Source organism: Delphinus delphis, chromosome 5 (assembly GCF_949987515.2).
Source record: "Delphinus delphis chromosome 5, mDelDel1.2, whole genome shotgun sequence".
NCBI lineage: Eukaryota > Metazoa > Chordata > Mammalia > Artiodactyla > Delphinidae > Delphinus > Delphinus delphis.
Window position 1 is genome coordinate 40,262,004 of NC_082687.1, and position 24,493 is coordinate 40,286,496.

General features: G+C 38.2%; 1 protein-coding gene across 5 annotated transcripts in view; it reads right to left on the reverse strand.

Moving 5' to 3' along the window:
• Nucleotides 1–1,750: 1,750 nt before the first annotated feature.
• Nucleotides 1,751–24,493, reverse strand: part of GPAT3 (glycerol-3-phosphate acyltransferase 3) — a 56,054-nt gene continuing 33,311 nt past the window's right edge. For all 5 annotated transcript variants that reach the window (XM_060012235.1, XM_060012234.1, XM_060012236.1 and 2 more), the window contains exons 4-13: nt 19,909–20,179; nt 16,599–16,673; nt 15,979–16,068; nt 14,666–14,759; nt 10,160–10,275; nt 9,258–9,313; nt 8,626–8,711; nt 7,636–7,764; nt 7,056–7,135; nt 1,751–3,038 (exon numbers count right to left, since the gene is read on the reverse strand). In XM_060012235.1, coding sequence (XP_059868218.1) covers nt 2,927–3,038; nt 7,056–7,135; nt 7,636–7,764; nt 8,626–8,711; nt 9,258–9,313; nt 10,160–10,275; nt 14,666–14,759; nt 15,979–16,068; nt 16,599–16,673; nt 19,909–20,179 — 1,109 coding nt within the window. In that variant the 3' untranslated portion in view covers nt 1,751–2,926. The remainder of the gene's footprint in view (nt 3,039–7,055; nt 7,136–7,635; nt 7,765–8,625; nt 8,712–9,257; nt 9,314–10,159; nt 10,276–14,665; nt 14,760–15,978; nt 16,069–16,598; nt 16,674–19,908; nt 20,180–24,493) is intronic.

The following is a 24,493-nucleotide window of genomic DNA, read 5'->3' on the forward strand; positions in this document are numbered from 1 at the left end:
AAGTAAGTTGTCAAAGGCTGAAAAGCTGATGAGTGCTAGAGCCACAATTAGAAAATGTCTTTATGACTCTTTATCTCATCTTAACCATTACTCCAAAAAAACATCAAACACCAGTAGCGTCAATTCGCTAGAAACCAGTGTTAAAAAAAGACAAAAGCAATCATATAGCTTTTGTCAAGTTCCTAATAGGGCCCCTAGTTTTCGGTACCAATCCCAGATCCCATCCTCCCCGCCAGCCTCCCAGCACAAGCTACTCAGACCCAGCAAGAAGCAGGTTAGATCTGCAGTACCACGTTTAAGAAAGTACCATATTTCAGAAACAACGACTGAGAGCAACTCTGGTCAAGAGGCAGCCCTCATGACCACAGTAACTTTTCTGTAGTCACGAGAAACCAATAGCCCTTATCATATATTTGCAGGTATCAACAGAACAACCCAAACGCAGCATGTGCACCGAGGGGATAATGGCAAATCACTAAGACAAAGTTGAGTTGGCCTTGGAAAGTCTGCTTATACAAGAAAACTTTCCTTGCCACTGTTCTTTGTCCCAGGCTGTGATCTGGGACTATTCCCCCTACGCTCTGAGTGTATTTGCTGATTCAGACATGGCTGCTCTTCCAGTCCCGGAATATGCCAGGACATTTCAGAAACCCTTGGCATTCCTGAAACTCAATGTCTATAAATGTCACCAAGACAAAGGGTAGGACTAAAAAAAGGTAACCTCAAGGCTCAGTGAATGAATCTGTACAAGGGTTAGATGAAAGTTCTTACCTAATGGGATTTTTCTACTAAATCCTGCCTACCCTTGATATCCCAATACAGTTACAGAAGACTCAGGAATACACACAATATTTCGGGCACAATATTTCTAAAGTGGGTATAAAATAATATTAGGGAAGGCAAGTCCAAAGAAGGAGTATAAACTAAATCTGAGCAGTATTTGCTTTCTAAAAACATGTTTTCAGTAACACCGTAATTCCTAAAACAACCTGAAAACTAGTTGTGTAAGTCAAAGACCTACAAGAAGGTTCTGATTAAAATAGCATTAGATTTTCTAGTGAATACATGACAGCATTATTACTTTCACAGTGCCCTTGGAAAGATACATATTATCAGTGTCCAAACAAAACAGCTGTTAGTTGTTCTATCAGCTTTTCTGAGAACTGATCCAATTAATAAAATGGATTTATTAATTCAAGCTATATTGAATATGAAAAGGAAAACGGAAAAGGAAATCTTCTGAGAAAAAACAAATAAGACAAAGAGTCACCCCAACATACATATTTGGATTTGCTGATTTTCGGTCAAGTTCACCCTCAGGAGAGTTTTTGTTTGTTTTGGGTGGGGGCAAAGGTTAAAGCAAGAACAAAGGGAAAAGATGGGAGGAAGTGAGAAAAGAAGGGTAGTTGACCAAGATGGTCAACTGTTCCACAAATCTTCCCTTGGGATCAAACTCCTATAGCTTGATAAGAAGAATACTCACTGATAGCATTGGGGCAGGCCTACCTAGAGTCAGTTAAGAGAGAGTTGCCTGAGTTCACCTGCAAAAGAACGGAATCCAAGGGTCAGAGTCCAGACAACTAGGCTAATAAAAAAAAAAGAAAAAACACACCAAAACCAGCGGTTCATGTTTCTCATTTCCCAGATGTTCCAGCCCCAGAAAATCTAACTCTGTCATTGAAATGAAAAACAACAAACAATCCTTGTTTGTAATGGAAAAGAATTTAACTTACTCAAAATCAGAAGAGGGTAAGAGGGTAGAGGTGCAGGGAAAATAATGCAACAGACATTTAGAAATATAGAGTTTATTTATATTCACCGTAAGACAGTGTCACATTTTGTACATGGCTACCAGAAGAGGAATAACACTCTGATTGCACTAGATTGCTATCAATATTGCTTATTCTGCGGAGTCGGGAAACATGTATTTTCTCCTTTAAAAAACTTAAGGCTCAGTTTCCAAAAGGTAATTTTACCACTTATTTTCCTGTTTAAGGAACTGGGAAAGTTCTGAAATAAAGGACAAAGGGGTGGAGGAGGAAGGACAGTGCCACACACTTCACTCACTCCTACCCCCGCTGAAGACACTCAGTGTGATCTGTGGTTTTGTCAAAGGCTCCTCCTATCTGAAATGTGTTTAGTTACAAGATCAAACAAATCAGTAGATGGGAGAGGCCTTAGGTATATACCTTTAGTAAACAAACGGGAAAACTAAAAACTTCATCACTAGTTGCTGGCTAATGTATGTTTATTTGCAAGTTGCCTGCGGATAAGTGTGCACACATAGTCATGCGGACTCACTTTCCTTTGGTAAAGCTCACCAAACAGGATGTCTCTTCTAACACGCTAGTAAAAAATATTTAATTTCCTTTCAACTTTCAGATCAAGTGGCCACAAAGCTGTCCTTTCTCCTAAATACTGTCTTCCATTTTTCTTTTCAACCTTGTAGTAGAACAAAACCATGATAGTAACTCAAACTCGTGTGTAATCCCTGTTTCAGTGATTAAAGAGAGTGGGAGGAAAGAGCGTGAGAAAGCTAATCGTGAACAAAGTTTGGGGTATTTTCTTGAGAATTACCATATCAATGAGTTCTAAACACAACGAGTTCCCAAAGTGTTTTAGAAGCACATTTTCCTGTACAAATATTTCATTCAATCTACAATGACATAATCATTTTACAAAAGAGAATCTGTTCAAACTCTGTAAACTACCTTACAGTTCATGAGGCCAATGCTATAACAACAACAAAAGCCAAAAGGGCACCGTGGGTTCTGCCTCTGGCATCAAGAGGTAGAGACAATCACTGGGTAGAAAAGATTAACAATAAAAACGAAAACGGTAAAACAAAACAACACGCCCTCCCCCCAAAAAAATACTCCACCACATTCCATTTCTAAGGACTAGTTCTGGAAAGCCTGGGTGGCATTCAGTCTAATTCTGAGTTGAGAGATCCATTGCCCACAATCATCTTGCTGTAGTTCTTCTGCTGCTCTTCCTTAAAGGTGTCCTTCACCTTGGCTCTCTTCAGTCCTCCATCCCTGAGAACAGAAAGACAAATAAATAAAAGATACTCCCAGCAGCGATTTAAAAGTGTTACCTATTAATACACGCTGCACGGTGCCGTGACATTTAGCAGCTGGTCAGAGATTAGGCAAAAAAACACTGGATTTGGAAGCAGAAGGAACCAGATTTCAATCTCTGCTCTGCCACTCAATCAGACTTGTGTTACTTTAAGGCAGGAACAATCTCTCTGATGTTTGATTAACATAAAACAATCTCTCTGCTCAGTTTCTTTTTATAAGTTAGGGCTGCTATATTCAATATTTGGATACTGTATTAAAACTAGGATTGTTTACCTATCTTTTTCCCCAAGGAAAGTAAAGTACTAGGTATTTTTAATCTAAATCGACCTATATCTTACTAGAAAGCCATATGAAAAATTTTAAATAAACACACAAGAAATGGCGAGGATACTGAGTATGTGTGGGTAAATTCCTTAAAGAGAAATGGGTTCATCATTATTCAAATCTAATCCTATGTCTAACAAATCATGTTTTGATTCAAACCACTATATTTCAAGTACTATAATCTTCCATATTCCAAAACAGACTCAAAATAAAACAAGCAACAAAAACATAAACTGCATTCAACCAATAATAGTGCCTATGTAAGCAGCATTCCTTAATTCAGAGCCTGTGAATCTTTGAACTCTCTCCAGGGTGGAGAAAACAGACCTGCCTGGGTTATAAGTATTCTGTGCGCACTTCCTTCTTTAGACAACACAAAGAAACAACAAGCTGGAAGAGCTGGAAGGGGACTGGACTGTCAGGGCCACTCTCTCTCTCCTAATCTCATGTTTTAGATTTTAACTCCTAGGAGAGCATGGACCAAGAACTTGCTTACTTTATACTCTGCCTGTTTAATTTTAACCCAGCTAAGCATGAATGTTTACCAAGTGCTCTCTAATGATGATGAATGGATCATAGGTTAGCCAGTGAACTCAATGCCATGAAGACAGTGACCTACAAACAGACGGCCGCCTGAGACAACTGCCATGTCCTGGCCTCTAAAGTCAAAACTAAGACACGGCCCACCAGGAGGTCCTCAACTTAAAAATAGACTTCGGTCCACAAATCTTCCAGGGGGTCAGTTGTAGGAAATTTCCATGAAATAAGGTTATAAGTTGTCGTTAGGTCTCCAGAATTGTCCACAAGAGCCTCTTTTATCCACATGAGCTGCCTCTAACTATTCAGAGCATCTTTGTGAATTCTGAATAGTAAGAACTAGGGAAGGGAGGGAGAGACAGAAGAAAGGCCATTCCTCCTTTCCTGAGGTCCAGGCCAAAGCAGATAAAAATTCACAGTCAGCAACATTTGTCCTTGAGCATCCTGACATTATTTTTACACAATTCTCCCTCCCAAGCACTCCAGTAAACCTCATGCTGCTCTGAGCACCCCAGCTGTGACTTGCCACCCCCAGAGACTTTAAAGTTTTACCTAATTCCCCTTTGCAATGACAGCAGATCTTAGCTCTTAAGGAGGGCAGTAGCCATATATAAAAGCCACTTTAAGATGACACAATTAAATTCTCATTTAATCTAGGGGGAAAAAAAATCTAGACATGTTAATTCATATCCAAATGACAAACACATCTGGAAAGGCAGTGAGCCTATTTTCTTTTTAAAGAAGAGGCCAGGTAATTAAAAGTAACTTTTTATTATTAAACTGCAGATGGCCTGATAAAAGGAAATTTTAAAACTCTGAGGATCATTTGTGCCATTTTGTTCAAGCCAATCTGACTGGGAGTCTGTCCTGGAGCTAACTCCCTTAGGTTATTTTTGTTTCGAAAGGGTTTCTTCCTTTCCTTGGTATCTGAGACTATAGATCCAAAGCTCTAAGCTTTTCATAATGGCTTCAGGGCAGGAGCGGGGCTGGGATGTCAGGTAAGAGGAAGGGGGATAAAGAGTAGAGAACAATGAACAAGGAAGAGGAAGCCCATTACACATATGAACATGGGTGGGTCACTAGGACATCTGTAAATTAGGACATTGGTAAGCCTGTCATTTCATGATGGTAGGATGTCTGCAATTTAGTTTCACATATTCCAGTTTAGAGAGTGTAATACAAATATTAGTCTTAACCTGTCTTAACCCTAGTCTTGACTTTAGGGCCCTAAAGTGAGTTGCCCTAAATCAAGAACTCATACTCCCAGAGTGGTCAACTAGGCATTTAATCAGAAGGCCACCCTCCAGAGGTGCCACTATAAGGTTTCAGCTATCTTGATCTCCCATCAACCTCCCAAGCTTTGTTAATTAGCATAATGAATTTTAGAAATGGGTTTTCACTGTAGAAATTAGGAGTTTGTTCATTAGCATGACAGATGCCAGAGACAGGCTTTCCTAGGTGAAATTAGTTGTATTCAAGGTATGTGAATGGATAAAATATTTTAGAGACATTCCCCACCCTTGCATTAAAGCGTATATAAGAATCTAGCCAGCCCTTCTTCAGGAGGCTTAATCCCTAAATAGTCCTACGTTCCTCTGCGGGTTCAGAAGGCTTTGGTTGCCTGGCTGACAGCCTGACTTGGTGAGCCACATCCTGCTCCTACAACATTGCCAAAATTGCCTCCGATGAACTTTTCAAACACCAAAAAGACAGCAGGACTTTATTACACTTACAGGACTTGAAGTATGGACTATTTTGTGCCAGTTTGCAAATCCTATGTCTGTGTGTGTGTAAGAATCAATCTCCTATTATAACCCTCACTGATACAGACTAAATGTTTGTGTGCCCCCCAATATTCATGTACTGAAGCCCTAACTCCCAATAATATGGCATTTGGAGATGGAGCTTTTGGGAGCTAATTAGGTTTCAATGAGGTCATCAGGGTTGGGCCCTCAAGATGGGAATAGTACCCTTATAAGAAGACACACCAGGGCTTCCCTGGTGGCACAGTGGTTAAGAATCTGCCTGCCAATGCAGGGAACAAGGGTTCGAGCCCTGGTCCGGGAGGATCCCACATTCCGCGGAGCAAGTAAGCCCGCATGCCACAACTACTGAGCCTGCACTCTAGAGCCCGTGAGCCAAAACTGCTGAGCCCATGTGCCACAACTACTGAAGCCTGCACGCCTAGAGCCCGTGCTCCGCAACAAGAGAAGCCACCGCAACGAAGAGCAGCCCCCGCTCACTGCAACTAAAGAGAAAAGCCCGTGTGCAGCAACGAAGACCCAACGCAGCCAAAAATAAATAAATTAACTAATTAATTTTTTTAAAAAGACACAACAGAGAACTTCCAGCCTTCAGAACTGTGACAAAATAAATTTCTGTTGTTTAAGCCACCCAGTCTATAGTAGCTTGTTATGGCAGCCTGAGCAGACTAATACTCCCACCTACATTCAATCTTGCTCAAAGAAACAAAAAACTGAAGTCATAGATATCCATACCTAAAATATTTTGCTTATTTCCTGTCAAGTTTTTAAGTTTTCTTTAATATAGTTATAGCTGGAGTTAAATATGAACAAGTCTGTAAGTTGCCCCTTGCCTCCCAGGGCCCATTCCTCCAAATCCATTCTCACTTTCTTCTTCAGTGAAAGAACCCTAAATTTTAGCTTGACACGTGGCCATGCAGAACAAAGACTACATTTCCCAGATTCCTTTGCAGCAAGGTGTCAGTTCAAACAGATACAAGTGGAAGTGGCTTGTCCAATTTCCAGCCTGTACTCTTAAAGACATGAATGTGTCCTTCTTGTTTTAGTTCTTCCCTGCTAGCCATTTTGCTGTACTCACTGGGTAGAGGTGGAGCAGCCATCTTGGACCATAAAGTAGAAGCACACCAAGGATGGTAGACCAATACAGAATGAGCTGTTATAGCAGTCTAGACTGCTTATGTTTATGTATGGGAGATGAAATTCTCTCTTAGTTAAGCCATCGTTATGCTGTATGAGCCACTGTCAGTGTCAGCTAAATCTCCAGCTAACAAGCATAATAAATGACATTATTAAAATTGAGTTTTTTTAATTTAAAAAAAAGTGATAGTACTTCTGAAAAATTTCTTACCAGGGAAGCTCAGTCAACCCTCCTTGTATGGCAATAGCAGACTTAACCCGGTTAGCAAACTGGACTGCATCTTCTCCTTCCTGGAAAAAAACAATCACAAGTACTTTCTTAAGACAGAGTTTTCAAATAATGCTTTCAAATGTCTCACAATCATTTAGATTTGTTTTAAAGTATAAGATTCATATTTTAGCTCAAATATGCTCTATTCTGAATCATAGCAAGTATCATTTGTTCTATTAAGAAAATGCAGTGCTGTAATGTTTAATATTTTTATCACGTGTATATATGTTTATTATGCTCTATATTAGCCTTATTCAAGATACAAAATTCTACAATACCTGCAGGTTCAAGAAACCAATGGCAATTGTAAAAACTATTACGGAAAAGAGTCTCTGAATATAAAACCAGCTTGATTTTGAAGAGAGCTAGGTATATATACTTTTTAATGACTAATGCTGAGAAAGCAGAAAGTCCAACTGTAGCTAATGTGAGGAAGGGAGACACCCAGGTTTTCAGGTAAAGGTTTTCTTGCCTTTATCTGACTAGATAAAGCACCAAAGACCAGCTGTCTATGGCATACCTCTCTGGTCATGGGGGGCATGTACCACACATCACAGACAATTGCCCAGCTGGTCATCATTCGAAGCAGGTAGCTCACCATGTTGTATTTACTACTGTTCCAAAATGCATCACCAAACTGAGGATTATACTGAGAAAAGAGAAAAGAAAATGCATTCCAGTTAGGAATTAAGTGGCAGTTTCTCTTATCCATGTCAATGGATGATAAGCCAAACATCTCTATCAGACACCCCAAAAAAAAGAAGCTACTTTACTTGACAGAAAGGATCCAAAGAGCAAACTAGATGTAGAAAACAAATTTATGGTTACCAGGGGGTAAGAGGGGGAGAAAGAAATTGGAAGATTGGGGTTGACAGATATGCACTACTGTATATAAAAGAGTTAACTAATAAGGACCTACTGTATAGCACTGGGAACTCTACTCAATACTCTGTAATGACCTATATGGAAAAGGAATCTAAAAAAGAGTGGATATGTGTATTTGTGTAACTGATTCACTTTGCTATACACCTGAAACTAACACAACATTGTAAATCAACTATATTCCAATAAAAATTAAAAGAACAATTTAAAAAACTACACTCCATTAAAAATTTAAAAAACAAACAAACAAAAAACCCAAAGAGCAACCCAGGCCATATAACTGATCTGACTAGAGCCAGAGAGCACTGATACAGGAGGGTTATTGACATGACTCTTAAATATCTGTCTTCCCACTTAACTAGAAGGTGGGTGAAAGAAGGAACAGTATCTGTTTTGCTTATCATGGCGTCCTCAGTACTCAGACACTGGCCTGGCACACAGTACCACCCCACATATCTATATACATAACTCAGTAGAGAGAAAAAGTGATCAAGCAAATGGGGCAATTGGTCAATCTGAGTAAAGAGTCCACAAGTATTCCTTATTCTTGCAAATTTTAAGTTTGAAATTATATCAAAATGACATTACCAAGTCACTGCCCTCTTTTGGGGGGGTGAGGGCATTTTACCTTAATGGCAACTGGATATATGGTTCCTCCAATTTCAAAGCTTCCCTTTTTAAACATCATGACTGAAGTATTATTGATGCAAGTTCCTATAAGGAAATGGGAGAAGAGGGTGAATATTTTTTAAAGCAGCCATTTTTAAAATGAATCATTTTGATATAAAATAAGTTAAAATATTCAAGTCATATCAAATTACAGATTTTTTTAAAAAGAAAAAAAATTACAGATATTTTATTATCATTTTACAAATCAATTCCCGCTTAAGTAGTAGTAATTCGACAGTTCTAAGCAGGTTTAATAACGAACTTTTACTTTATTATTGGTTACTCTAAAGATACAATTTCCTCATGACAGGTGACAATTTCAGCACATCTTAAAATAAGGACTTTAAAAAGTTATGGACAATACCTTTCTAAGTTCATTACCCAGAAACAACTTCTAAGGTCAAAAAGGCACCAGGACTTCCATCAGATCTCAAAAGAAAGCAGGGAATTACTAGCTCAGAGGCCGTCCCATCCCTACAGGACAGCATAGATCTGAACTATGAATGCCAATTCTAGAACAATCCAATTCCTCATATACTTTCGGTACTTGTTAGCAACTATAGCGTGGTAATAAGCACTGTCCCTTCTTACCTTCAGGAAAGATTAATATGGGTAATTTTTTCTTATCAGCAATATGTTCTCTTAGTCTGTGAAGAAACAAAAAGGATCAAAATTATACCATAAAAAAGAGAGAGGTGGGAATCCTTTTTGGTATTCTTTACTCTCTACTAACACAGATATACTTGTAAAGCAATAAGGAGGAAAGAAATAAGATACAAGTAAAGAAAATAAACTCAAGTTGGTCCCTTTCTAAAAAATGTGTCAAGGTTGGTAAAGCTGAGATAGAGAGATTACAGCTGCCAGAGTATATACTGCTGCTCAGTAATCTCAAGATGGGGAACAGTTTTCTAACCTTAAAGAGATTTCAACAGGTACTTTCCATTTTACTTTTAAAAGCATGGCCCACCTTCATCTTTACAGCAATGATCAAGTGCCTTCAGTTAAAGGCCTCAGGTAAAAGCTGTTTCCAAACAAAGGTTTCTGGTAAGCAACTGTACCCCAAGCCCCAGGAGTTCCTTCTCCTGTTCCATAAATAGCATTAGCTCTGTCTGTCTCTACATGGATTTAAGTGATAACGGTCATTCAGCAAACACTTAATCCACCATCTATTTATTCAGCCAATGGTTACCAATTATTACCTTCAAGGTAGTAATTTTCAACTTTAAAAATTCAGTGACTGGACTATATCTAAGTCATGGCAATGTAAATGTATGGGCCTTCTAATCTCATCATGTATCCCACTATGATTACAGAATTCAAAAATTTTAAAATCTAGCTAAGACAGGTGATTCACCAGAAAAGGCCAACCACAAATAGAGCTCCATATGTTTTAGTTTTAACCTTTAGTACTGCTCTGCCTTCTTTGGCAGGAAGACCAAGGCTTGAAAGATTTTATGCTACCCCAATGGATACTGTGTAATGATGCTGCTTACCTCTTAGTAACCAGGTGTCGGTCCTTCATTTCTGAGCGTTCAAACCAGACATGTGGACAAGACTTGACCATAGCTCTCTGAATAATTCCCATCAATCCACCATGAACCTGGCCAACCTAGAAGGACCATGAGAAAAAAATGCAAAGGCATAGCTGTCCAAAGAAAGCCTTTTTTTCTTTTTAGTACCAGTAAGTTCCTATTCCCCACTCAGAGAAAAGATTGGCCTTCTTCTACTGATTGAAGTTCTTAGTCTGTTCAAAGGACATGACTGGCCAAATATTAGCACAAAGTATTCTTAGTAGCGCCTTTGAATTTTAAGCTATGTTGCTATACTAGCTTTACTCTAGCTTTAAAAAGTAGAGGTCTTTCAACTCAGCCAAGATAAGGGAAATACAAATTAAAACTACACTGAGGGACTTCCCTGGTGGTGCAGTGGTTAAGACTTCACACTCCCAAGGCAGGGGGCCCAGGTTCGATCCCTGGTCAGGGAACTAGATCCCACATGCATGCCTCAACCAAGAGTTCGCATGCCACAACTAAAGAGCCCAAGTGCTGCAACTAAGGAGCCCACCTGCTGCAACTAAGACCCGGCACTACCAAATAAATAAATAAATATTAAAAAAAAAAACTACACTGAAATATGATTTCTGACCATTCAAATCAACAAAGATTCAAAAGCTTGACAATGTGCTCTGAGCCAAGGTTGTGGGAAACAGGCACTCTCACACATTGCTTGGGATGAGGAGATTATAACACCCATAGCAGGAAATTTGGCAAATTTATCAAAACTACATATACATTTATCCTTCAACTCAATAATTCCAGTTCTAGGAATTTACCCTGAAGATATAGCTCCAACAAAATGGAAATATATATGCACAAAGTTATAACTGCATTATTTGTAATTGCGACATATTGGAAAATACCTAAATGTCCAAACATAAGAACTTAGATGAATAAACCATGGTACATGCACACAATGGAGTACTATACAGCTAGGAAAAGAATAAGGTTGATCTCTATGACTGATAAGGAGTGATTTCTAGGAGATATTGTTAAGTGAAAAAAGCAATTGCAAAAGAGCAAATAAAGTATGCCACTTTTTGTGTTAGATGGAAGGGGAAATATACACATGTATTTGTTTACCTCTACAAAAAGAAAACATATGCAAAACCAATGTAGTTGGAAACCTACAAGGATAGGAGGGAATGGGGTAGAATGGACATGGGTGGAGTGACTTCTATGAGTGTAGTTTTCTGTCTAGTTTTGACATTTCAAAACATATTAATGTCTCACAAATTTAAAAAATAAATCAAAAAGGATGCAACTAGCAAAATGAAAGCAAATTTAAACAAATGAACCCAACTGTATTTCAAATGAATAAAAGAACACTGAAGGAAGGGGGAGGAAAAAAAAAATCTAAGAAATTTACAAAGATAGTATTTGACCACATCTGCTCCATCTTGGGTGGGGTACCAAGAAATGCAAAATACCCTGATTCTTTTTACAACATATTTTTCTTTTTGTAGTAAAACAGGTGAAGCAATCCTGAAGCAATTTTAGATGTATTATAGGATTGAGAAAATGAGTAAACATGTTGATATTGTTGGGAAAAAGGGTATTCACTGTGAAGAAAAGGGAGATACAAATATAGGTTGCAGAAAACTAAGAAAGAACTTGATGAATTGAATGAATTGTTACAGACTCAGATTTCTAATATTATATTAGTATTACACATAAATATGACATATAAACATATTAAAAGTAGAAATATTTTACACACATTTTTACATAGAGAGAGAGAAAGCAGCACATGAGAATGTAAATAATAAAGCATGGCACAAAATGTTACCAACAGGTACATGTGGATAAAGGGCATATGGATGTTCCATGCAACATTCTTATTATTACAATTTCTCTCTAAGTTAGAAAATATTTCTAGATTTTAAAAAAAAAGTAGAGAGCTTTGTTTAGGAAGAAAAAAAAATTCTGAAAAGGCACTAAGAAGAGATCTTGATGTATAGTTTATATTTAGCCAAAAGAGGACAAATACAACCTCTGGAGGTTAGTTGTACAGTTCCTCCCACTTCTGCCCTCTGCTGCCTCTGATATAAATCTGGTTGGCTTAGAAAGGATGGAGATGGGGGGAAGGGGTTGTGGGACAAAATAGTTGAAGAGGATTAAGAGGTACAAACTTTCAATTATAAAATAAATAAGGAATGGTATGTAATATACAGCATAGAGAATATAGTCAATAATGTTGCAATAACTTTATATGGTGGCAGATGGTTACTAAACTTATAGTGGTGATTAATTCATAATGTATATGTGTTGAATCACTATGTTGTACGCCTGAAACTAACATGACATTGTACTCAACTACAATTAAAAAATTAAAACTAAAAAAATAAATAAATAAATCCAACTGGCTTTTGGTTTCTATCACTCAACCCATCAGAAAGTTCGCAGGTTCTATGCTTTTCTAAGCCTTGGCTAATACTGTAACTTATACAATTGTATACGGCACCTGTAATTGCAGTTATATATGATCAAGAAGCATGGAAAATGCTAACAAAATTCTGAGGCCTTCAGTCACAAATGAGTTATACTCAACTCTTTGTTGACCAGGACAGGGAATGAATATTGTATCAGAAACACAAAATCATGATTAGGCAAGTTGGTTAAGACGCTTGAACCTCTGCTTTCTCAACTACAACATCTCAGCCCTAACCCCTTTGGATTACAGGGAAGGTCAAACACAATGGATGTGAACGTGCTTGTCCACATAAATGCAAGGAATTATTATATACACCCAGAAATGGGTGGGGTCTATCCAGGATTGTTAACATGAGGGTTTCTGGACGGGCTTTCTGGCGTCTCTGGATGGGCTTTCTGGGATCCATAAACATCTTGAAATTATACACAAAATTTTGTTTGTATGATGCAAATGTATGTTGTTGTTTTTCTAAAAAAAGGATACATAAATATTAACTGATTGCTAACCTAAAAAAGGTTAAGAACTACCAATTCCCATTAAGTCTTTTCAGAGTGGTGGTTAAAGCTTCCTTAAATTCAGAAAGAGCTCCACAACTTAGAGAAATTTAATAACATGTTAAAATGTGTTTGCCCAAGAGTTATATATATGAACTTGTGTCTTAGATTAAATATCTGGCAATGAGCTAGGAGCTTTTACAAAGGTCTTCAAACCCCCCTCAATGACTTGTATAAGCCACAGATTGTCAGCTACCAACACACATGCCAGCACTCCCTACTTGCCTATCTGCAGCAGACCCTTAAATCAACAATGGCTCCCTTCATATGCCTTCCTTTCCAGGAAAGCACACCAGACCATGAGTATCAGTCATAGGAGGAGGGGACTCAGAGGTACAAACTACTATGTAGAAAATAAATAAGCTACAAAGATACATTGTACAGCACAGGGAATATAGCCAATATTTTATAATAACTATAAATGGAGTATAACATTTAAAAATTGTGAATCACTATGCTGTACACCCGAAACTTATATAATACTGTACATCAACTATACCTCAAAATAAATAAATAAATTAAATAACGGCTCCCTTCAAATGCCTTCCCAGGAAAGCACACCAGACTATGACTAACAGTCACTAGAGCTGACACGTGAAATAAAATCCATCTGTTCTCTCTGAAGCGCAAGCCACCACCATGAGATATGAAAAGAAGATTCCCCAGGATTCCTCTCTCATTATTCTATTCACACATCAGTTTAGGGCATATTTACCACCAGCAGGAAAGAACATCTTTAGTGATCCTCCAAATAAAAGAGAGGAAGAAAATCTTGACAAGTTCTTCAGGGTGACAGAAAACACCCTTTGAACTGAAAACATGCCAGAAATGCCACAAAAAGGTCTTGTGAGGTGTCTGATTTTTACTGTGGACTTTGTGGTTTGTTGATGGGTTTTTTTCCTTTTCTTTTCTTTTGCGGCTGTAGGCAAGAACTGAGAAAGGCAATGTGGTATATATATCTGCCTTCCTTGCTTGACCTTCATTAAAGGGACAGGGTTTTTTTCTTTAATTGCATATGACTCCCTGAAGGGAGACAGAACTAATTGGCTGGTAAGGGATTTGTACAGTTCTAAGGAGGAAGACTTTAACATCTCAAAGTGTCATTAAACATTGCAGGGATTTTTTTTTTAACTTTTTTTATTGCTTGTTAAACATTGCAGGGATTTTACAAGCAAGATGGCATCAACTTTATAAAGTCCAATCATGCTCAAGTATGTCTACATTTCATTAAGTTAATTTCTTACTACCTTAAATATAATGGCTGTTTTCCTTCTTTTTCTTGCACTATATATTCCTCATGTAAATATATTAATATTGATAACTTATATACTTACATAGTATAACACGTCACTTTCTAATATAAAACTAACTTTCTAATTTGTGCCAAAATAAAACAAAAGTTTGAACAATCCACAACACATGCAATTACTTGAAATATCAACGCGTTGTTCTTACCATAGCATAGCACCCATCCGTTGTCAAGATCAAAACATCTATCGGTGAAGTATGGTTGGCAACACAAATGCCTCCCTTCTGGGGTCTGTACTGCCTGCAATTACAAACAACGGTTAATACTAAATCTTGAAAAATGGGCACTATTTTGCAGAACAGCATGTAGAAATTCACGCTATTTTGTTTTTAAAAGTACACTAAAAAAATAAAGTTGCAAAGTATACGGGTTCATCTTAAAAAGGTTGTCTCCAGGCAGTATGATGGGAGGGGGCTAAGAGTATAGGAGGAGGGGCCCATGATTTTCCCTTTACATACATTTATATCACTTTTCTGTAATGATCATATTGTCCTTTTATGATGAAAAAATAATTTTAAAACATTAGACTGAATTACAAAGATTCCATAACTTTAATAAACTTTGTGATATGTAAGTTTTACTTATTTTACCATAAGTATTTTCACATTATTTCAATCTTCATAAGTATCACTTTCAGTGGCTTCAGGATGATCCAGAGTAAATTCACTGTAGTTTCCTCCCTCCTATCCCCCTAAAACAGAGGTTGGCAAACTCTTCTTATCACAGGCCAGAGAGTAAATACTTTAGGCTTTACAAGCCAGCCAATCCCTGTCAAAACTCCTGGACTCTGTGGTTTTGGCACAAAGGCAGTAACAGATAATACCTAAATGAATGAGCATGGCTGTGTTCCAATAAAACTTTATTTACAAAAATCAGATGGCAGGCCACATTTTGCCTACAAGCCCATAGTTTAGTGTGCCAACCTCTGTCCTAAAGTTCAAATGGTATTTCACACTAATGAAGCAAAGTGGTTTTCTTTGGACCCATACAGAGAAGAAAGCGAACCAAGTGCATAACAATGTTAGTATGTTTTCCTTAAAATTAGAAGTAATTCTACAATAAGTTGTGAACTCCTCTCCGTGTAATTAAAGCTCCTTTTCTGTAGAAGATGTTTCCTCTAATCATACTTTTCACAAAACATTTTCTTCTAATCCTCACCCCAAAACTAGCTATCTATTTTACATTTGGTAGTGTATATATGTCCATGCCACTCTCTCACTTCGTCCCAGAATGTCCTCAAGTCCATTCTCTACGTCTGCGTCTTTATTCCTGTCCTGGCCCTAGGTTCTTCACAACCTTGAAAAGTGTTTTTGTGCACTGTTATGTCTGTGACGCTCTAAGCAGTAGGGATGAACACGCTGAAAATACTCTTATTTCACCTGCTTCCTCCCACCCACTACTGTCAATCACATGCTGATTTACTTAGAGAAAGGCTGGCAGGAAGCCAGCAAATACTCACTTGTTATGATAATGAATGGTACCAGAGAGGGCACGAACACAGATCCTGCAGCAAGTCAGGTGCACCAGTTCACTCAGCCGGTTTCTGAGACTGAAGGAAAGAGAAAACATTTTATTGTGCAGCTCTGGGCACTCCTAAGAAACAATACAATAAAAGCTTCAATGTGCTCCTTGACAGCAGCATACAGTTCAATTCTCACTGTCTCGCTGAGGAATTTAGGACAAAACTCTAATGGAAAATAGCTTCCACCCTGACCAACGATAAATCCTGACCAAGGACTAGCATGATAAAATTCCTGCCCAAGAAAGCTGAAGCTTCTTTGGTCTCAGCCTCATTAGCTTGACAATACTACAAGACTCTCTGGCTTTCCTTGAGTCCCTCAGTCCATTTGCTTCCTTCTCTTCATTTCCCCTTTTGAAAAGCAACTTCTGTCAATTTAAATGTAAGCATCATGGGAAATCAAATAAGTACTATGAAGATGAAGTGAGTGGCATTTTAATACGCGTGCTGAGGCCATAAATTTGACGCAGTACATAGGAATCACACAAATATTCTCTTTGTGGACACAGCTAAGAAAACGGACAATCCTATTAATGGCTGGGAGGAAGGAAACAGTTCACCTGCTTTCTGGCAGCTGTCCAACCAGGGTAGTTCCTATAACCAAAAAACTGATCCCAATGAAAGCCAAGGTAACCCTGAAAAGGAAAAGAAACAGTAATGCAAAACCTAGTTGAACAGTAGGGGGAAAAGGGAAGGAATATAAAGTTCATAAAAAATTAAACTGTAAATAACTTGAGGAGCATCTACGCTATGCAATATGATGCAGCCATTCAAAGAATCGGGCAAATCTATAGATTCTGACATGGAAGAATGGTTCTTTGTACATTTTGAGAAAAAAAAAAAGAGCAAACTTCAAAATAATGTGTAGAGTATGATACCATTTTCAAAATAACACCAAGCACATAACCAGTCTATAGATGCATATAGCAGGCCTGGAAATTTGTTCACAAAACTGCCACGTTCAATCTATGCAATCATCAAAGGGTTAAGTGGGCTAGTGAAGAGAATAAAAGTCTTGCCCTTCTGCTTTTCTGAAGTATTTTTAAAAATTTTTAAAAATATACACATATTAACTTCTTTTTTTTTTTTTTTTTTATGCGGTATGCAGGCCTCTCACTGTTGTGGCCTCTCCTGCTGCGGAGCACAGGCTCCAGACGCGCAGGCCCAGAGGCCATGGCTCACGGGCCCAGCCGCTCCGCAGCATGTGGGATCTTCCCGGACCGGGGCACGAACCCGTGTCCCCTACATCGGCAGGCGGACTCTCAACCACTGCGCCACCAGGGAAGCCCTTAACTTCTTATATAATAAAAGAGTTTTATGCTGTATAAAGGAGTCATTTCAGGTTGAAAGTAGTTAACTTACTTTGTTTGAGATACTTTGGTGTGGCATGGTGAGGTTGTAAAAGGAAAATACCTTGCAAAGGTCTGAAAATAACTTGTTTTTCTATGCTTTTTAATGATGGGGGGAAAAGGGCACAATTCAAATTTTTCTCAAAGAAATTTATAGCAAATGACGAGAAAGTTTTACTTAAAGGCTCTTTCATAATAAGAGCACCAAGTTATATCACCATGTAGGAATCCTTCCATGCAAATCTAAGTGTGGTTCCTTTGTGTGGTTCTAGATAGCTCAGAAGTTAATAAACAAGGTGACAGACAATATCTCTCATTTCCACAGACACTTTCTCATTTTTGAAAAATGCTTTTACTTCCAAAAGGAAAGAGTCATTCTTAGAAATGTAAATAGAATTACTCAAAAAGAAAAAGCTGAGATTTTATACCTTTCAAAATAAATGGGGCTTCCTTATAAAGGCCTTGTTAAGTTGTTAAACCTTGTTAAAGTCTTGGTTTAACACCTTTTGACACAGCGATTTGAAGGTCTGATTCAGTTTTTCTTTGGATGCCATATTTTCATGTCAGTCACTAACGCAATAACTAAATGACTGCTTAATCTCATCCATCGATTACACAAAAGTTTTAAAAAAATGTTGTGCCATCTTGTCCTAATGAGAATCACTTGTTCCTACACATTAAATCAGAAGAGGTTATATATTTTAACATGTTTAACAACTGGGTTCAAAACTATTGAACATTTTTATTTGCTAAATTAACAGAAAATTCTGTTTTCCAGTCTCAGTGAGCCAACATGAGAGTTCTCACAGACGACACAAGTTTTCTGCCACAATCTGTGTTGCTTAAGAGCTTTACTGAGATACAATTCACATGTCATACAATTCACCATTTAAAGTGGCAATTCAATAGTTTTTGCCACATTCACAGAGTTATTCAACCATCAACACAATTTTAGCACAATCTGTTTTTTAAATGCTCACTTTGCAGCAACTGCTTCTTTTAGAAACATTTACAAAGCAATTCTTTCCCATGAAGAGTATGTACTAAGAGTAGGAGCCTCAATTCTGCCATTTTCTTCTTGTTCTTGGCTGCTTATATTACTGGATTATCCTAAATCTGTGGTTTCTTTGCAAGAATCTTTTATGTCACGTATCTATTTCATGAGCATTAATTTAAACTAGATAATAGAATCATATGACTATTTGGTGGGTACCCCCAGCAAGTGAAAGCTAAACATATGAGGGCATCTCAAGTACTCTGGGCTGTAAAATCCTCACTCTTTCTTCAGGTTGCCTTGGATACGGTGCCTGACCCATGGACCAAGTGAAGATGTAAGAGCTCATCTATATATTCAACTTTACTGAAATTTCATTTCTTTATAAGAATAAAAATAAAATCAATGGAAGCACTAATTATAAATAGACTAGAAACTTCTAATAAATAAAAGCTGAAACATTTCCCAAACACAACAATGGATAATCTTGTGCATCCCCAGAGTGCATGAACCCCACTTTGGGAACACTGGCTTAATGTTCAAGCAAGTGTGTCCTAATTTCACTTTGTTATCACAGCTGAAATGATTCTCCAAAGACATACCGCAACATCTACACAGTGGCAACATGAGCACAAGAAAAGAGAGAGAGCTTCTTAGAAATGTGCCTTTGCCTACACTTAAGCAATCTCTTTCCGCATAATAAATCGGAATGAGGCAAGGATAGGCCACCCTAGGGATGGTAAAGAGGTTTCAACTCATGTGCCAATTTTAGTCGGCTGGAAGCAATTGCCTGGAAGGCTGTATTGAGAGCACACCAAGGCCATGTCCAGGGAAATGAAGCAAGACAATCAACAGCAATATCATGCCTGGCACCCGTGCTACTACCTGCCATCACCACGCTAAACAGACCATAACCACTTCATCCCACTGCCCAGTGTCACCTCTTCAACTCACAATCCACACTGTGGCTCCAGTAAACTGGGCTTTGAGGCTACTTCCTCATGAGGGAGCACGCAAACTCAGAACCAAAACGGGGCCCAACTGGTGAACTTTTAATAAGAAAAGTGAGTGATCAAAATTGAACTAGGTGGAACAAATTCACCTTTCCAAATATCCCTCTCCTGTGTGGTAACCACTCTGAGGAATTTTTTTTCTCCTGTGCAGCTATGAATGGCTACAGACCAGCAAAGAGAGGCAGTCACAGTTTGGATGACACTCTGGTGAATGTGAAACTGTAAATACTCTCTCTTCTTTTTTCTAACTTCCTTTTTCTATCCATCCTCAAATTTTCCATGACTGAAAGAGCAACATGGATGCAGTTAACATATACTGGATTCTGAATACACACTTCCATTTGGGAAAAATGTGAGAGAATAATATGTTTTTGTGGAGGTCACGTTTAGTGGTGTTTTCTAAATGGGAAGGGGTGGGTTAGTATCATTAATACTCTCAGGTGGCCATTACATACATGATTTAAAAAGAAAGCTGAACCAACTGTACCATCAAGTTACTGGGCAGGAGACGTACCTCAGAGGTAGTAGGACACAGTAGCGCACTATGACGCCCAGCACCCACACCATGGTGAGCTTCGGACTGATGTACTGGAAATTTACATTGGTCCTTGTGAGGAGATTCCATGACACTAGCTCCTCTGAGGAGAACCTCTGGGTCACTTCGTCTTCCACAATGGCTTCCAATCCCTTCTTGGAGAAATAAAACACGTCAGACAGCTCAAAGTCCCTTCCTCGCAGACCAGACAGCCCTTTTTCCATGGGTGACTCATCTCTTTGGATAATACCTTAAAAGAAAGCATCAGGACATGAGAAAATGCCATAGGACAGAAGAACAACTGATCAAAGAGGCTACTTTAACTGTGCAGAAGACAAATAACTCTAATGGGTAACATGAAGCAGATTTCAGAAATAAAAGACAAGCAACTGAAGTGGGAAAAGAGGTAAAAATCCCTGAGTCTGCATGAAATGGCTTCTACCCAATGATTTCAATTCATTACAGAGGAATTTGGTCCTCAATAACCCTTTTGCTTGCATCTTCTCCCTACGAATCATTAGCAAAAGAACTCACAGAAACAAACTCTCCCCAAGTATAAATCTAGACTGTGTAGAAACAAATTTATGTTTTCCCCAGATAAAAACTATAAAGCCATAAAGCAACCAAAATGGCAGAAGGTATTATCACAAATAGCAAAAGTTTGATGTTTTTAATATGTAAAAATTATTTAATAAGAAAAACATAGGCTCCTGCAAAAAAGTAAGCAAAGTTCATGAACTGAATTCATAGAAAAAAGATAAATAGTTAATAAATATTTCAAAGCCTTTTTACTAGTAGTCAAAGAAACATGAATCAGACAGAGTGGCCTATTTGCATGATCAAATCAGCAACATGTTTCTTTAATGATAAAGTTCAAAGACAGAAATGACACAGGTACTCTCATACTCAATTTGTACGAGTGTGGAACTGGGAGCAATTTTGTCAAAATCTGTTTGGCATGAAGAAACTAAAAGTAGTTTTGCTGATGAGTCAATAATTCCAATTCTAGGAACCTGTCATAAGAAAATAATCAGAAACGCAGGCAAGAGTGTTCACTGTAGCATTTTCATTATAATAGATCCAGACAGGGACTTCCCTGGTGGCACAGTGGTTAAGAATCCGCCTGCCAATGCAGGGAACATGGGTTCGAGCCCTGGTCCGGGAAGATCCCCCATGCCGTGGAGCAACTAAGTCCAAGCACCAAAACTACTGAGCCTGTGCTCTAGAGCCCGCGAGTCACAGCTACTGAAGCCCGCATGCCTAGAGCCCGTGCTCCACAACAAGAGGAACCAACGCAATGAGAAGCCCTTGCTCACCGCAACTAGAGAAAGCCCGCTCGCAGCAATGAAGACCCAATGCAGCCAAAAGTTAATTAATTAATTTTAAAAAATAGACCCAGACAATGAGATATAGTATATCCATTAATAAAAACTATAATGTTAAGTGAAAAAAGTCAGGATCTAAAACTATGGTTTACTCTTAACTCTATGAAATATATATATAGTAAAAATGTCCAGAAGGAAACATTAAGTGGTTATCTCTGGGCAATAGGACTAGGTTTTCCTCTTTATACTGTTATTGTATTTTCCATAAAGAAAATAATTCAAAGATTTTTTTAAAGTAGCATAAGTTTAGTAGATTGAAAAATGACTACTGCCACCCAGTTCTACCCACTGAATAAAAATAATAGATGAGAAGATCTTCAAAATAAAAAGTAGCTATATACACAGTGACATGGCTATCCATTTGTCCCTATGGGGCATATCACAAATGAATTTACTTCTTACATTAATTAGAAAAGTCAAGAATTAAGACATTAAGTTCCCTGAAAGAAGATCCCCTTTGATTTTCTCATTTTTCAGTTTACTAGGAAATCAATGAGGAAAGTGGAGACAGCTATGTTATCTACCCTCTGGAGAACTTGGATGTGCCTCTGTAGGAGGAGCTGTATATACCCATTTTTTGAAGGAATGGCAGCATAATGCACTGGAGTAGAAAGTGAAGAGGATCTGGAATCCAAAGTCAAGTTCTGTTAGGACAACCACCAGCTTGCTCTATGACCAGGGGTAACCAATAAGTCACCTCACTTGGTGTCCTCCTTTATAAAATGGGGGACAGGGGGCTGGGAAAGTCCTTACAAAGGCTAAAGTTTTCTGATTTTACTTTTGAGTTTTTTGGTGGGTTTTGTTTGGTTTTGCCCACATGCAAAGCTAATACCTAACCACCTTAAGAAGGCCAGCACTAAAGTAAGTTCTTGAATGATCATTAGATTATCTTTTTCAGTAGTGTACTCCAAGTGGTTTAATCTCTCCTCATCTCTGCAAAGGGTTTAATCAGTATTAGAAAATAAACCAAATAGTTTTGCTACTGAATTACCCTCTTGCTCTGTAGGTAATGTAGTACCACTGAGAGCAGGTTACTCAATCCAAGCACTGGCCAATATTTAGCAGTGCAAGAGTTTCATTATTTAGCAATGTATAGACTTTTTTTTATTAAGTCTAGAAGGGAAGAGAAGAACAGTTACTTGGGAAATCGCTGAATGAAATACACTGGAGACAGGAGACTGTCCTTCTAAAAAAATAACCTTTTTCAGAAGGACCAGAGATAAAAATACAAGTTCAAGTTGCCTAATATTATTTAACTGAGCCAGGAGAGAAGAGATCTGTAAACAGAAGCCAACCCCTTAGCCACTACACATTTGATGTGCAATGTTTTCTCTGCCCTCTGACCTACTTTATTCTGCGTAACTCAAATAAAATATAACTCAATTTTATATTTTCCTTAAGCCTCTTTTGAAAAGTGTGTGGGTAACTGCAATGTGGGTAACTGACAAAGGATTCATTTCCAGAATATATTAACATACAAAAAATTAATAAGAAAAAGTCAAAGAACTCAGTTTAAAAAATGCTTAAGTATATGGCAAGGAATTCATAAAAAGAGTAAGCCTTAATGACTTACTTACTTTTAAATAAACATTTAAAACGATGTTCAGCTTCCCTATAATCAGAGAAATGCAAAAACCACAATGAGATACTATTTCATACCCATGAAGACCGATGGAAATTTTTAATTGAATAATATCAAGTGTTGGTAAAGACCTGGGACAATGGAATGTAATTAGCACAACCACACTAGAAAACAATTTGGCACTGTCTAGTAAATTTAAAGATATTCACAGCCCAAGACCCAGCAACTCTACTTCCAGGTACACCGCAGGAAGATCTGCGTTTAATAATTGCAAATATACAGAAAAACTGCAGTGATGGTTCACTTTACCCAGATCCACGAACTGCCAACGTTTTGTCACATTTGCTTTACTGTCATATCTCTGTATGTATAAAACAATACTATTTTCTGAACCACTTGAGAATAAATTGCAGACATCATGCCCCTTACCCCAAATATTTCAGCATAGATTTACTTAGGACATGGAGCTTCACTTACTTAACCACAGTACTTTTTTTTTTTTTTTTTGGCCTTGCCGCGGCGCTTGCGGGATCTTGATTCCCCAACCAGAGATTGAACCAGGGCCATGGCAGTGAAAGCACCAAGTCCTAACTGCTGGACCACCAGGGAACTCCCATAACCACTGTACAATTATCAAAATGAGGAAAGTTGACATTACTGCAACACTAGTATCTACAAACCTTATTCAAATTCTAACAATGGTACCAATATCTTTCACAGCACTTTTTTCCTAGTCCAGGATTCAACCCAGGATTGTACAATACCTTTACATGTCGTCTCTGTAGTCTCCTATTATATGAAAAGTTTCCTCAGCCTTTCTTTGTTTTTCAAGATACTGACATTTCTTAAGAGCACAAGCCATTTATTTTGTAGAATGTCTCAATCTGGGTTAACGTGATGTCTCTTCATGCTTAGATGCAGGTTGTACACTTTGGGCAGGAATACTATGTAAGTGATGCTGCATCCTTCTCAGTGCATCCCATGGGGAGGCACTGATGTCACTTTGTCCCATGATTTGTGACGTTTAATTTTGACCACTTGGTTTAAGGTAGTCAGTGCTTACAGGGTTCCCCCACTGTGAAGTTACTATTTTTCTCTTTTTGATTAATAAATGGATAATTATTACCTATAGGTATTTGAAACTACGGAAATATCCTGCTCCTCACACTTTCACCCCAAATAAATTGGTATTATGTCTCTTTTTTTTTTTTTTTTTTTTTTTTTGCGGTACGCGGGCCTCTCACTGCTGTGGCCTCTCCCGTTGCGGAGCACAGGCTCCGGACGCGCAGGCTCAGCGGCCATGGCTCACACGCCCAGCCGCTCTGCGGCATGTGGGATCTTCCCGGACCGGGGCACGAACCCGCGTCCCATGCATCGGCAGGCAGACTCTCAACCACTGCGCCACCAGGGAAGCCCTATGTGTCTTTTAAAATAGTATTTTCTCTCTCCTTCATTCCTTCCACATTTATTATTTGGTATTCCAGTTTAAGGAAGAGCTTTTCCTTATATTCTAGAGAGCTTCTTATAAAATTGTGCACAAACAGGCATATATAAGAACATCTTGCCACATTGTTTATAATAGCAAAATAGTGGAATC